A 15157-nucleotide genomic window follows, 5' to 3' on the forward strand; every position below is an offset into this window, starting at 1 on the left:
AGATGCCGCCATTCCTGGAATGCTAGTTTCATCGCCAGTAACTCCCTATCCCCTATGGAGTAGTTCCTCTCGGCCGGAGAAAAGGTCTTGGAGAAAAAGAAACACGGATGTTTCCTTCCTCGTTCGTTTTTCTGGTACAGGACTGCACCTGCACCGACCGAAGAGGCGTCTACCTCCAGTAGGAAGGGTTTGTAGATGTCTGGACGATGAAGGATGGGAGCTCTGGAGAAGTGAGTTTTGAGAGTGTGAAATGCCTCTACCGTTTCCCGTGTCCATGCTTTGGGATTAGCGCCCTTGCGGGTAAGGGCAATGATGGGTGCTGCCACCGTCGAGAAGTTGGGAATGAACTGGCGATAATAATTGATAAACCCCAAGAATCGCTGGATCGCCTTCAGCGAGCGGGGCTCAGGCCAGTTCATCACTGTCTCCAACTTCCCCGGATCCATTGCTAACCCCTGACTGGACACTATGTACCCCAGGAACGGCAAGGATTCCTGTTCAAAAACGCACTTTTCCAGCTTAGCATATAACGAATGGGTGCGGAGCCTCTTAAGTACTCGGATGACATCCCTCCGATGGGTGGTAAGATCGGGGGAGAAGATAAGAATGTCATCCAGGTATGCAACCACGGAAAGATATAAATCCCGGAAAATGTCATTCACAAAGTCTTGAAATACGGCGGGGGCATTGCAGAGTCCGAAGGGCATTACTAGATACTCGTAGTGACCGTCCCTGGTGTTAAAGGCGGTCTTCCACTCATCGCCCTTTCGGACTCGCACTAGATTATACGCCCCGCGTAGATCCAGCTTTGTGAAGACCTTTGCCCCGCGGAATCGATCAAATAGCTCAGTAATGAGGGGCAAAGGGTATTTGTTCTTGATTGTGATTGCATTTAATCCCCTGTAATCGATACAGGGGCGCAGATCCCCTTCCTTCTTCTGCACAAAAAAGAACCCTGCACCAGCCGGTGAAATAGACTTGCGAATGAACCCCTTCGCCAGGCTGTCCTGAATATATTTGGACATAGCCTCCGTCTCTGGAGCAGAGAGTGGATACACTCTGCCCCTGGGGGGCTCGGAGCCTGGCTTCAGGTCTATTCGGCAATCATATGGCCGGTGGGGAGGAAGAGTATCTGCGGCCCTTTTGGAAAAGACATCCCTGTAGGCCTCATAAGGTGTCGGTAAACCCGGCCCCTCAGTATTCCCTGAGGACCCAACCGACCTAATGGTAGCGGGTGGTTCGGTAGTCACGAGGTGCTCTCTACAGGATCCTGCCCAGGATGAGATCTCCCCTGTTGCCCAGTTGAGTATAGGAGCATGCTGTCTCAACCAGGGAAGACCCAGTAGGATCTCATCCGTCCCCCCTGGAAGCACCAGGAAGGACACCTGCTCATGGTGTCCCGGTGGTACATCCATCCTGAGAGGGATGGTGATCTGGGTGATAGGATCGAGTAGTATGGACCCGTCGACTACCCGGACCCTGAGTGGCTTGGGCAACAGAACCAGGGGAACTGAGTATCGGGTTGCCAGGGAGGTCGAGATGAAATTGCCTTCAGCGCCTGAGTCCAAGCAAGCCAGGGCAGAGAAGAGAGTAGTGCCGAACTGCAACTGGGCGCTGATAGTCAACCTAGAGGGAGAAGTAGCGTCTAGAGTCCCCCCTCTGATAGAAACTAGACGCTGTCTTTTCCCGACGGTTTGGGACATCGGGTAGCTATGTGTCCCCTCTGCCCACAGGAAAAGCAGATGACACAAGACCGAGAACCTGGGGCAGAGGAGACCACCTTGGACACCTCCATTGACTCCACGGAGTCGCCTACAGGACTGGCTGGGGGACCTGTCTGATGGAAGACGGGAGTCAGACGCTTTTTAGGCCGAGAAGACGTGGGTGCTGAAGAGACCTCGAGCCTTCGCTCCGCCTGGCGGATGTCTATGCGAGAGGCAACCTGAATCAAGGACTCTAAAGTGGCAGGCACCTCACGTGTGGCCAGTGCGTCTTTGACAAACCCTGCCAGGCCCTCCCAAAACACAGGGACAAGGACCTTATCCGGCCAGTCCAGCTCTGCGGCCAGTGTCCTAAAATGTACAGCAAAGTAACCGACTGAAGCAGACCCTTGCCGAAGTCGTAGGAGGCGCAGCGCGGAATCGTGGGTGACTTGAGGCCCGAGGAACACCATTCTCATGGCCCCAAGATAAGCTGCTAAGTTATTCACCACACGATCTCCGCGCTCCCACAACGGCGTGGACCACTTCAGCGCTCTCCCTGTGAGCAGGGACTGGACGAAGGCTACCTTCGCCTTCTCGGTAGCGTAAAGAGTCGCGGACAGCTCTAAGTAGGTGGTAACCTGGTTTATAAAACCACGGCACTCAGAGCTGTTGCCGCTAAAGCGCTCTGGAAGCGCAAGGCGAGGAGACCTTCCGCCCAATAGCACAGCCTGGGTAGCCGCCTGGGTGGCGACTGTCGTCAGAGTAGTCTTATCGGAGGAAGACTGCTCCACTGCTGCCAATCGTGACTCCAACTGCTGCACATAACGCAGCAACTGCTGCTGTTCTTCAGCCATAGCCAGACCTTTGGCGCGACCGTAATGTTACGAGGGGGACCCGGGGAAGCGTGCCAAGATAGGAAATGGACTGCTTCCGCCGGTCAAGGTCCACTGTGCGGTGTAAGGGACCGCCGCTATGGTGGGTGAAGAGTGAGCGGGTTGCTGCTAGCGATCGTCTGGAATGTCACAGACGATCTATGTACACCGATCTGCCCTAACCCGTGAGGGTTGTATGGCACAGATCTCACGGCTCGGTGTACCTGTTGCACGGGGAAGCACAGAGGTGCCCACGCACGTGTGCCAGTGGAAGTCACGAGAATATGGCACGAGGGTAGCACAGAGGTGCCCACGCACGTGTGCTTTCAATAACCAGGTGAGTCCAAAGGAGACTTGAGGAGCTCACCTGGGACAGGAACACGGCCTGTTGACGGGGGTACTGCCGGAGCAGCAAGGCAGGAACACGGCCTGCAAACGAGGTACTGCCGGAGCAGCAAGGGCCAAGCCCACAAGAGACAGTAATGCCTGAGCAGTGGCGTGGCAGCACGCTGCCAGACATCCAAACATAGAAGGACGGTCGCGCGCCGCCATGATGGCAGGGGGAGCTTTTAAGGAGGTGCAGCTCCACCCGAGGGCGGGCTCGAGGCGGAGATGACGGACTTGACCCAATCAGGGTCCACGACGTCCCAGCCTGGCCAGTCAGGATTCACCACGTCACCAGCCTTGTCATCAAGCCGTGTGACGTCAGTGAGCGAATCAGGACCCACCACGCATTGCACATGCTCACCCTCCTGCCTCTGGGAAATAGAGGCGGGATCCTCGGTCTCACAATGTGCAGAGATAACGGGAATCTCACTGCTTCCCTGAGCAGTAAACCTCTGCACATTGCGCAGCCTCGCAGACCTTCGGGGCCGCTGAGCAGGAGAGTCTGCGGCAGGCCAGGAATGGGAGACCGCTTCACTCCTTGTAACAGGAGAACCACTAGGTGTCACCTTTCTGCTGCCTCTCTGAGAAGGTATCTCCTGCACACTGCGCAGTCTGGCAGACCTTCGGCGCTGCTGAGCAGGAATGCTCGTGGCAGGCAAGGAATGGGAGACTGCCTCAGTCCTTGCCTCAGGAGAGCCACGAGATGTAACAGTCCAGTATGGCAATGTGGCCCTTGCAACAAAAAATATTTTGTTCCCCTATTTTAACAGAACCCAAGGTGTCCATCACAAAATTTGACAAAGCTTTGTGGCTTCTGTAATGTACAGAAACCAAACCAACACTACAAAGATTAGCCAATGGTGAAAGTGGCAAATAAATGCTGCTGACCAAAATACTGCCACCAAATCCACAAACTGAAAAGGATTATTTGCAGTTCAATTTTATTACACTATGAACATCAAAGTAACATCTGGGCACATAAGAATTTGCAAATGAAAAATGCCCTTCAAACTGTCACAATAAACATTTTCTATAAAACATTGAGTGTGAAATGCACTGTTAGAAGATTGGAAAAATACTGTATGTTCAAGGAGAAGAAATATCCCAAAATAACAGCACAGAAATCCAGGCCCCTCCATCACCGATTCTGTTTACTTCTTTGCAGCGAACACAATGATTCAGCAGTACAACTGTCACTGGAGGGAAGTAAGCGGAGGCCATATAGACCAGAGCTGCCAATCATCCAGAAATTCACAGACAGTCTGTAAAATAGTGAACTTTTTACCCCATCACTAAAAAACATTGATGTGTCTATGATTTGAATCTGGAGGAGATTGTACACATTTGTAAGACTTTAATTAATTGTCCTCATTTTACAATGAATGCCGCTACTGTGTTCATATCATTATTCCTAGCTTTAGACCTCTGTAAAACCATTAAAATTTACGATTTTAACTTAGAATGTTGGTAAAAATTGTGAACTGTCTGTGAGGTTTTGATAATTTTTTTTCTTTTTCCAGAGAACTTAAGTTGGCAACCGTAGTGGAGACTACTCAAGCAGCAGTGTTCGAACTATGGGGGATTTATCGAGTAAAAAATGAATTGATGGTCTCTGCATACTGATGGCAGTATGCTTGTGTATCAGTTAGTATATTTTTTACCCAACAGTTGGGTATTTTCAACTTCCTGTTGTGAAAGGAACTGCTGTACAGCTTTAAAGGAAGGGTCTCGCTGTTTTTTATTTTTGTATTAATAATAGTGATTATGAAATCAAGTATTTTTAATACAAAAAACCTCACTGTTTATTTAGTTTTTATTTAATTTTAATTTTACTGAAGCACTGGGGGCTGCCATCTTGGATTTGGTGTTAATAACATAGAGAACAGTGGTCGGGATCCGACCCCATAGACTAACATAGAGCTGCCGTCTGCTGTGACCTGGATGCACCCCCTGGGCTGTCCAGATCACAGCAGAGGGAAGAAGATCAGTGCCATCTTTGTGGAGCTTCCCCCCTGTCACCCGCCAGGATGGGTGAGTACCAGTTCACTACTCCCCCCGCCGCCGGGGCTGCTCCCCAGCTCCCACCGCCCTATTTCCCCAGCTACCACCAACCCCCCTGCTTGTGTGTGCTCACCGGCCTCTGCTCCTAGCTGCTCAGTGCGGCAGCGCGGTATACCGTGCGTGAGTACTGGTATGGTGTCCTCCACCGCCGCTTCCCAGCCCCCCCGCTCCATCCCCGCCACCACCAACCCCCCCCGCTGCCGCCGCCGCTACCCCACTTGTGTGTGCTGACCCCTGGCCTCTCCTCCTAGCAGCTTGGTGGGGAAGCGCAGTATACAGTGAATCTCCCTGCTTGTGTCAGTCTGCAGAACGTTGTTCCTCTTGACACATACACAAGAAAAGCATGCAGAGCGTTGACAGATGACACTGTAGGAGCGACGCTCTGCAAGCTATATATCCCTATGTATGCGTGGTTTCCACTTACTGACAGCTAGCAGAGATGTGGGGGAATGTTTCTATTCACTGACAACAAGCACAGATGATGGGGAATGTTTCCACTTATCCTTTTGGAAACCCCCAGATTGGGAGGGGGAGGTGACATCCCACACAGGCGAGCAGATTCTGCCCACTTTACTGCAACTGTAATGTGAGATATTTCTACAGTCGGATTTCTGTAGGATTTCAGCAGCTGCTCCCCCTAGTGTTTAACCGTGGAAAATATCAAACTTTTATTTTTTTTTTTAATATTTTTCTGACTTAAAAACAATAATGTGTAAACATAACATTAAAACATTAATACTTTATATTTTTTCAGTTATTGAAAAAAAAATTTTGACGACACTTTCCCTTTAAATAAGTGGCTGTGAATACTGATGTGTGGAGACAATCTGTGAAGGAGCCATAGTAGTATACCAGCTCTGCACTGTATTATTTCTGAGGAGTACAAGTGTCAGATCCTCACTGATTGATCACATAGCCTAGCGAAATTCCAACCCTGGTAATATAAAAAACTCACAATTTACCAGTAAAAATAAAATACGTTCTACTCTACCTTATCTTTGGACATGCAGCGATGGCAGTCACAGGTAAAGCAGTATTGGCGTTGACACTGCATTTGACGCATATGTGATGGCATCTTCACATCCATGTAACTTATAGTGAGCTGTTGATATGAGAAAAAACATGCACAATGTCAACATTAAGGCAAAAAATAAAAAAAATAACTAATTATATTATACACATAAACCACCACATGTTCTGTTATTTTTTCATTTTGAGAGGGGAGGGTGGCATCTTATTTGATTCTAGCAATGAAATAACAAAACACATACCCATGTACACAATGCTGGAGGTGTATCAAATGACAATGGGTTAGGCACGTAAAATAAAATGTAATATGAAAATAAATTTGATTTAAACCAAAGAACACATCTGATTAAACATAAGTACAAGGTTCCGTATTCTGTATATAAAAGAATTTGTACATGTCTAATGGACATTTTTGTTAGAGAGATAACGGCAATCATTGTTGCCTATTTTTCCCATTATGCTCTCATGACAAGTTGTGAAAAGATCATTTGTGAGTCTTGCCTTGAGTAATGCTTAGGTATAAACTTTTTCCACTTGGATAAGAATTTACCAATCATTTGGTCTTTCTTTTTTTATGCACCAATTCATTCAACATTTAGTAGCTGTTCCATTTGTAAAATCAAGTCTACGTAGGTGAGCAATTGATTCATTGGCCACGGTTTGAAGTGGAGTTGTTTCACGACCACCAACTGTACATGCATTGGTGTATTAGTGAGGAGAAGGTGGATAATGCTTGATTTTTTTTTTGGAACGATTATTATCTGGAGATCAAAATTGTAACAGTAGAGGTGAAGGATTAGAACTCAATGATATTCCCCAGACCTCTTGGGTGATTTTTCCCACCGGTTCCCAATAGTTATGTGAGTGTGAGCAAAGCCAGAGACTTTGATGATATACATCAGTGCCCAGAGTCAAACATTTAGGACATAACTTATAAAGTTAATTTGGTTTTAAATCTGCCTTAGGTAAGTAAAAGGCATAGATTGCATTAAGACTACATATCCAGAATGAGTATTTGGTGTGGTTTTGATGAAGATTTTCGGCAGCATTTCTGCACCTGTTATGTAAATTAGGTTATTTCTGCATACTGTGACTGTCTTTTTTTTATTGATTCAGTCATGTGCAGATTAAATATATGTTTAGTTTGTTGCCAAAGTGGAAAAACACTAAAAGTGCTTATGTGTTTTTTAATCTGTGAATTTTCCATATGTAATGCAATAGGAATAATTAGCACTTAAAACTTAGCGGATCTGCAGTAGAAATTATAATGTTGCAGATAGGAGACTCACACCTCAGGTGAGTTTACATTATGTAAAACAGAAGCACAGTCGGCATGAGGTTTCTATAAATCCCATCCACTTTTCTGGATTGAAAATACGCAGTCACAAATTTACCAAAAACTTGTCATAGGAACTTAACTGAATTATTATTTTAGGCTGCATATCTCTCTGCATCTTATCTACCACTGTTTTTTATTTTTTTACTAACTCTACACCATGGTATCATGTTCAGGGCTGTATTCTCAATTGGATTCAGGTCTGGGCTTTGACTAGGCCAATCCAATATATTTACACCTTTCTTCTTTAATCACTCAAGTGTTGCTTTAGCAGTATGCATTGTCTTGTTGGAAGGTGAACCTCCGTCTCAGTCTCAACTTACTGACACACTGAAACAGGTTTTGCTCAAGAATATTTTGCACCATCCATCTTCCCCTCCACTTGGACCATTTTCCCTTTGCCTGCAGCTGTAAATCATGGTCTTCTTGAGGTGATTGGCTGGGTTGGTTTGACGCCAGACATAGTATTTACCTTTGTGGCCAAACAGTTCCATTTTGGTCTCATTTGACCACAGCAACTTCCTCCAAACATTTGGGGGAGTCTCCCACATGTATTTTGGCAAACTCAAAACAAGCTTTCCAATTTTTGGCTGAAAGTGAAAGATTCTTTCTTACCATTCATCCATAAAGGCCAGCTCTATGGAGTGTATGGCTTACTGTGGTTGTTTGGACAGATACTCCAGTCTCTGTTTGGGAATTCTACAGCTCCTTCAGGGTTACCATTGCATTTTGTGCTGGCTCTCTGATTAATGCACTCCTTGGCTGAGCTGAGAGTTTTGATGGCCAACCCTCTCTTGGCAGGTTTGTTGTGGCACCATGTTCTTTCCATTTGAGGTTTGACAGTGTTCCATGGGGTTACCAGAGATTGGGATGTTTTTTTTAGAACCCAATCCTGTCTTGTACTTTTTCACAATTTTGTCTCTGACTTATTTGGAGATCTCCTTGATCTTCATGGTGTTGCTTGATTAATGGTGCCTCTTGCTTAATGGTGTCTCTTGCTTAATGGTGTTGCAGTCTCTGTGGCCTTTCAGAAAAGGTGTGTGTATACAGACAGACCATGTGACACTTAGATTCTATACATGTGGACTTCCTTTCACTAAAAATAAATGTATTGAATAGTTAAAAACAGGTCAGGGAAAGGAGTGACACCAATGAAATGGTAGCACAAACCAGCAGGAGATGACATCAATGATTGATGATATGGGTAATTTATGCAAAAGTAGCCAAGTAGATTATGTAAGTACAATTGATAAAATACACATACCCATAATGTAAAACCTCTCCTGCTGGAATGGTGCCAGCCCTGACGTGCGTTTCTGTGATGAGCCTTCTTTTGGGGTCTGATTATGGGTATGGGTATCTTATTGAATGTACTTACATAATCTACTTGGCTACTTTAGCATCAATTACCCATATATTTTATTGTATTGTATTCCTTTTGTATCTATATATTGTACCATCAATCATTGATATCGTCTCATGCTGGTTTCTGCAGCCACCTCATTGTTTTCTGTCGTTCCCCTGACCTGCTTTTAATTATTCAATAAAATTTATTGGCATTTTCTCTTTCTATTTTTGGTGTTTGTCCTTTTGATGCTGCCTCACATAAATCCTTCTAATATAAATTGCCCACATTTATTCACTTAGCCCACATTTATTCACTTAGCCATACCTGCTTGTATAGAACCCTTTAGGGCATACTGGTAGCTGTGAGCAGTTATTAACCCCTTATTATCTCGATTGCCACCCCACTAGAGCAACTGGGATGAGCCGAGTAAAGTTCCAGGACTGTCGCATCTAATGGATGCGACAATCCTGGGCAGATGCAAGCTACTTTTTTTAGGCTGGGGGGACTAAATAACCATTGGCCTCCCCATTCTGAAAATACCAGCTCCCAGTTGTCAGCTTTATCATGGCTGGGAGGAACCGCACAGAGTTTTTAAAAATTATTTATTTAAATATTTTTTTTAAAAAAAGCCACATGCGGTTCCTCTTATTTTGATACACAGTCAAGATAAGCGCACAGCTGGGGCTGCAGCCTGTAGCCATGTGCTTTATGATGGCAGGGAATTATAATAAGGGAGAACCTATGCCATTTTTTAAATTTTTTTAGTGTTACAACAATCTAGACACAGACACAGCGCCTCTGATTGGTTGCAGTCAGACACGCTGTCACACAGGCTGGGTACGTTGTCTGACTGCAACCAATCAGAGACGCCGGGACTGACGGTGGGCGGGGGTAGCAGTGAATATGTATGAAGGATAATGAACAGCCCTGGAAGTAGAGTGAGTGGCTTGGAAACAGAGTTACAGCAGCGTGTAAGTATGAAGCAATTGCTTTATTCTTATTTTCTTTCTTTTTTTCTTAGTTTTTTTTTTTTTATTACCTGGGTGGCCAGACACATACCCTGCTATCCTCCATCCAGTAATGCCACGGACTTTGTAAGTATTGCACACTACTTAGATCTGCTTGGTGTCAGGTAGATAATTGACTGAATTACACAGCAGTTTGTTGAATTGAATCAGTATAGGTAAAAGTGATCAGTTTGTATTTCATGACAGCAGAAAGATCTGAATAATTCACTTCACTGGCACACTCTCTCAGGTCTCTGGCTGCTGTTTCTTTGACCTACAGACCTATTTCTACCTGAATACAAGAAATGTACAGTTTTGTCAGTCCACAGGTTGCAACCGCCAAATTACCCACTTCCACAACTGTCTTCTACAGTTCTGCAGCAAACATCTTCCAGCCAGAGATCAGCAGACCACAAGTGATTAATAGTTTGCCGGTTATTTGCTCTTCACAAGCTCCGAGTCTCATCTGGAAGTTTCTATTTGAAGAGCAGTTCTATCACAAATAGCAGCGTTTTCTCAATATTCAGCTCTATAACCTCCTGCTGAGAGGCTGTTAACACACACATTTGCTTTTCTTTTGATGTCTTCATGCAAGCTGCTAAACACTATCTCCTCCGCTCACAGAATGTTTGTGAACTAAAATTTACACAGAACAAATAATACTCAACATACATAATAAAATATGGGTGAAAAGTATTAAAAATCCCTTTTTGTTCCATCTTTTTATATACATGTACACTATAAAATTGCAGCATAGTTGTAGAAAGAGACATGGTCGCGCATCCAAAATCATAAGTTGATCTAATGCCGCTAGGCAGAAATTTATGCACCAGAACATGAGGTTCTTGGTTAAACATTCTGATCAGACTGTATGAAGCCCACTGCCACATCACAGCAAATCTCTGAGTGGATCCCTAACTTTGACACCTTAAAGGTCGTCCAACCACTGTCACAACGACAATGCACCAGTACTGCAAGGCTGAGTTCCCAAGACTCCAGGCCACATCGCCCCACAGACACAAAATTACTGCAACAATGGCCGCCACACAGCACAAACAGCCTGTGAAAGGAACTAAATAACTCAACTTCCACCAGCTCCCAGTATGTGAACTGAGAACAAAGTAAAGGCAGACCCCTCTTGCAGTCTCCTGCTAAAAAAAACACCTGGGCCAAATGGGAGGAGTGCTGGTCCAAGTAAAACAAAAAAACAGAGGGGATACACCATGCATTGCAACATAGTTGTAGATCAAGAAATGCACCGCACATCCAAAAATCATAAGTTGATGTAATGCCGCTAGCAAAAATGTATGCACCTGAACATGAGGTTCTTGGTTAAAATAAGTTAGGGACCCACTCAGAGATTTTGCCATGACGTGGCAGTGGGCTTCATACAGTCTATTCAAAATGTTAAACCAAGAACCTCATGTTCAGGTATGTACATTTTTGCCTGGCGGCATTAGATCAAGGTATGATTTTTGGATGTGCGGTTTCATGTGTTTTTCTACAGCTATTGCATATTGCATTGTCTGTCTTCCTCTGTTTTTTTTTTACTTGGACCAGCACTCCTCCTATTTGGCATAGGTATTTTTAATTAGCAGGAAATTGTAAGGAGAGGTTCTGCTTTTTTGCTCTCAGGTCACATACTGGGAGCTTGTGCAATGTGAGTCAGCCAGCTCACTTCGCAGGGTGCTGGTGTTGTGTGGCTGCCATTGCTGTGGTGGTTTTGTGTCGGTGGAGCAGCGGGGCCTGGAGCAATGGGGCTCAGCCTTGCAGCTATGGCGGTGGTTAGTACGTGGTGCCACACCTTTAAGGCTTAAAATAAGTTAGGCAGCCACTCAGAGGTTCGCCGTGACGTGGCAGTGGGCTTCATACAGTCTGATCAGAATGTTAAACCAAGAACCTCATGTTCAGGTATATAAATTTTTGCCCAGCAGCATTATGTCAAAGTATGATTTTTGCATGTGCGGTTTTATGTCTTTTTTTACAGGTATTTACACTATAAAATGTTTGTTTCCGACAAAAACGTAATTACCAATGACCACCCCATTCGCTCTTGTATTGTCACACATTTTTCCTGCTCTGATTATGCTCATACAGTGGGGAAAATAAGTATTTGATACACTGACGATATTGCAAGTTTTCCCACCTACAAAGGTTATCGTAGGTACACTTCAACTGTGACAAACAGAATAAAAATAATCCAGAAAATCACATAGTATGATTTTTAAATAATTAATTTGCATTTTATTGCATGAAATAAGTATTTGATACAATAGAAAACATAACTTATTTGATTCAGAAACCTTTGTTTGCAATATACAGAGGTCTGATGTTTCCTGTACTTCTTGACCAAGTTTACACACACTGCAGCAGGGATTTTGGCAAACTCCTCCATACAGATCTTCTCCAGATCTTTTAGGCTTTGCGGCTGTCGCTGGGCAACATTGAGTTATCGCTGCCTTCAAAGTTTTTCTACTGCGTTCAGGTCTGCAGACTGGCTAGACCACTCCAGGACCTTAAAATGCTTCATACAAAGCCACTCCTTACTTGCTCTGGCTTTGTGTTTTGGGTCATTGTCATGCTGGAAAACCCAACCATGAGCCATCTTCAATGCTCTTACTGAGAGAAGGAGGTTGTCTTGAACAGATGTCTTTTATACAGGTAACAAGTTGAAACAGAGAGAATTAACACAGGTAATGAGTGCATTGTAGGAGTCTGTGAGAGCCAGAATTCTTGCTGGTTGGTAGGTGATCAAAATCATATTTCATGCAATAAAATGATAATTAACTATTTAAAAATCATGCAATGTGATTTTCTGAATTTTTGAGGGGATTCTGACTGTCACAGTTGAAGTGTACCTACGATAAGACCTCTCCATTTTTGTAGACGGGAAAATATGCAAAATCGGCAGCGTATCAAATACTTATTTTTCCCACTGTGTAAAGCAGGATTTGTCTAATTCATACACATCAGGAATTGCGTATATCTAGTTACAACTCCACAGTGCAAAGATTTTTGCCTGGAATAACCCTTTAGCTGGCTTCACACATTGCGCATTTGGTGCATATCTTGGATTTCTAAAGTGAAATCCGAAGCATTTCTGCATCAAAAATCTACCATATTTTCTGCACTTATTAGTGTCTTTTTAATGTGAATATTTGGCTATGGAAATGCATTAAAAAAGCAACTAAACAATACTAGGCTAGCAATTTAACTTGTAGGTTTAAGAGTACTAATGAAATTAATGATAAAAACTTGGGCCTAAACTGGGGATTTCAGCAAAATAGTTGGCATGTTGTGGATTAAAAAAGAAAAAATGTCCAAAAAAAGCTCTAAACCGACTCTGTTATAAAACAAAACAAATATAAATCTAAAAATAAGAAGCGCTGATAGTGTAACACCAGATGAACAAGTGCAGTATATAGGAGATATACACTCACCTAATTTAGTTGTGAGAGTCACAACCACTGATAAGCATAAGATAATGGCATCTGCTGCAGCCCCACGTGGATGAGCGTTCAAAATGGAGTAGAGAAAGGGTTAACGCCGCGTAGACCGATGAAATAAAAGAAAGATATTATTCATCAACTTCTCTACAGTTTCATTTGGCTGATGCGCGGCGTTAACCCCTTCTCTACTCCATTTTGAATGATAAAACAAAACAAAAGCAGCATGTAGATAAGATTACATTTAAACTTTGCCACTTTGCTGGTACTGTAAAATGGTGCAGAAATACACAATATGTAAATGTGGTTTATAACTCCATCGCGAACCTGCATCATGGTGAAGTACACGAGCTATGACGTAACAGTATGTGAAAGCTTGTGATGTGGTTAAAGGGGTATTCTCAAGTTTGAAACGTTTTTTCTGTCGCTGAAGTATTAACCGCTGGGTCACCACTGATTCAAGAACTAAGTCTCTTCGCTGTGGCTCAATGAAGCATTGGTCGATCAATGAGCACTGACATCAGAGTTCGGTCCGATTTTTAAAAACTGACAGAATGGATATTTTTTTTCCATCTTCTCTACCTCTGAGAAAGTCGCATCACAATTTAATAAGAGTCTTATCAGAGGGTGCTCAGCATAATCGGACCGATTTTCTCAGATGAGAGAAAATGTGGTTGCGTGATCCTAGCCTAATGGACTAAAGTAATATTATGATTCATTATAACAAGTTGCCTGCTATCTAAAAAAGATCTGATCAGACTTATTTAATAAAAGTCATCTTAATTAGTTCCGAGGTCCATTAATTTGTGTGCTACAGCTAGTCTGTCACATTTTATGATTGATAAAGTTATGCATTCTTTTAATTCAATTAACTAACAGATTAAACACTGAGGTTAATACTGCTCAATAATGTCTAATAGAAAGGAAGCAAACGTCTTAATGAAATTATATAGATTGCTTACGTTTAACTGGATGAGGAACTAGAGAACTAGCTAAAGAAATGGTCCTTTAAATTTTAGGATGTTGCTAGTCTTCCAGTACAAGTCCGCCAACATTTGCCTGTAACAGCAAAGACTGGAGATTGCCTCAATTGCTGCGATTTAACCAACTAAATGCCACAGTCAATCATTGCCACGAACTGAAGACCCCCATGGCTGCTTTCTTAGCACTACTGTGAAGTGCAGCCTTGGGCTAGGCTTCCTAGGAGAATGTCAGTTCTATTATAAACTATCATTAAATTACTCCCTCTTCCCGTTCAATAATAAGAAAAATAAAAAAATAAACATAATTTTATATATTGATAGCTCAGACTTTTATGGATACATATATGCCAAGCATTTCAACCATATGTGGAAACCCCAAAATTGATATTTTTGGTTAATGCAGTTTCCCTCCAAAAAAGCAAACAACATGTTGTATGCAGATTAAATGGGGATAAATAAAAACTACAGCTCAACACTAGTGATGGGTTGATTCACTGATACCAGGGATCGGCGGGTCCAACTGGGTTAAAAAAAACAACAACTCGGATCTTTGGCCAGATGCCATTTACCATGCAAGTATATACGGTGCTTTAAAATGGTGGTAGAAGAGATAGGGGGATTGGAGCAGGGGCGTTATATTTACCGAGTCTACCGTGCAGCTCAAACACTACTTCCCAACCCCGCTCATTAACCTTATGCATATGCACTGCTTCAACCACCCACCGACATTCCCTGAATCTCTGATTGGTTGCAGTCAGATGCACCCCCACCCTGTGTGACAGCATGTCTGACTGCAACCAATCAGGGATACTGTGTTTGTGTGCTACACTATTGCTGTAAAAATAAATAAATTAAAAAATTGTCGATCTGGTATTCTCAGGAATATGCTTATTGGGTCCCCCCAGCCAAAAAAATAGCAGCCTGCAGCCACCCAGGATTGTTGCATCTGTTAGAGGCAATAATCCTGGAACTTTATCCAACTCAT

General features: G+C 43.6%; 1 protein-coding gene across 6 annotated transcripts in view; it reads right to left on the bottom strand.

Moving 5' to 3' along the window:
- Window positions 1-15157, bottom strand: part of SMYD3 (SET and MYND domain containing 3) — a 1114514-nt gene that overhangs the window by 441022 nt on the left and 658335 nt on the right. For all 6 annotated transcript variants that reach the window (XM_075339604.1, XM_075339603.1, XM_075339607.1 and 3 more), the window contains one exon: window positions 6015-6125. In XM_075339604.1, the coding sequence (XP_075195719.1) occupies window positions 6015-6125 (111 nt within the window). The remainder of the gene's footprint in view (window positions 1-6014; window positions 6126-15157) is intronic.

This window comes from Anomaloglossus baeobatrachus, chromosome 3 (assembly GCF_048569485.1).
Source record: "Anomaloglossus baeobatrachus isolate aAnoBae1 chromosome 3, aAnoBae1.hap1, whole genome shotgun sequence".
NCBI classification, from domain to species: domain Eukaryota; kingdom Metazoa; phylum Chordata; class Amphibia; order Anura; family Aromobatidae; genus Anomaloglossus; species Anomaloglossus baeobatrachus.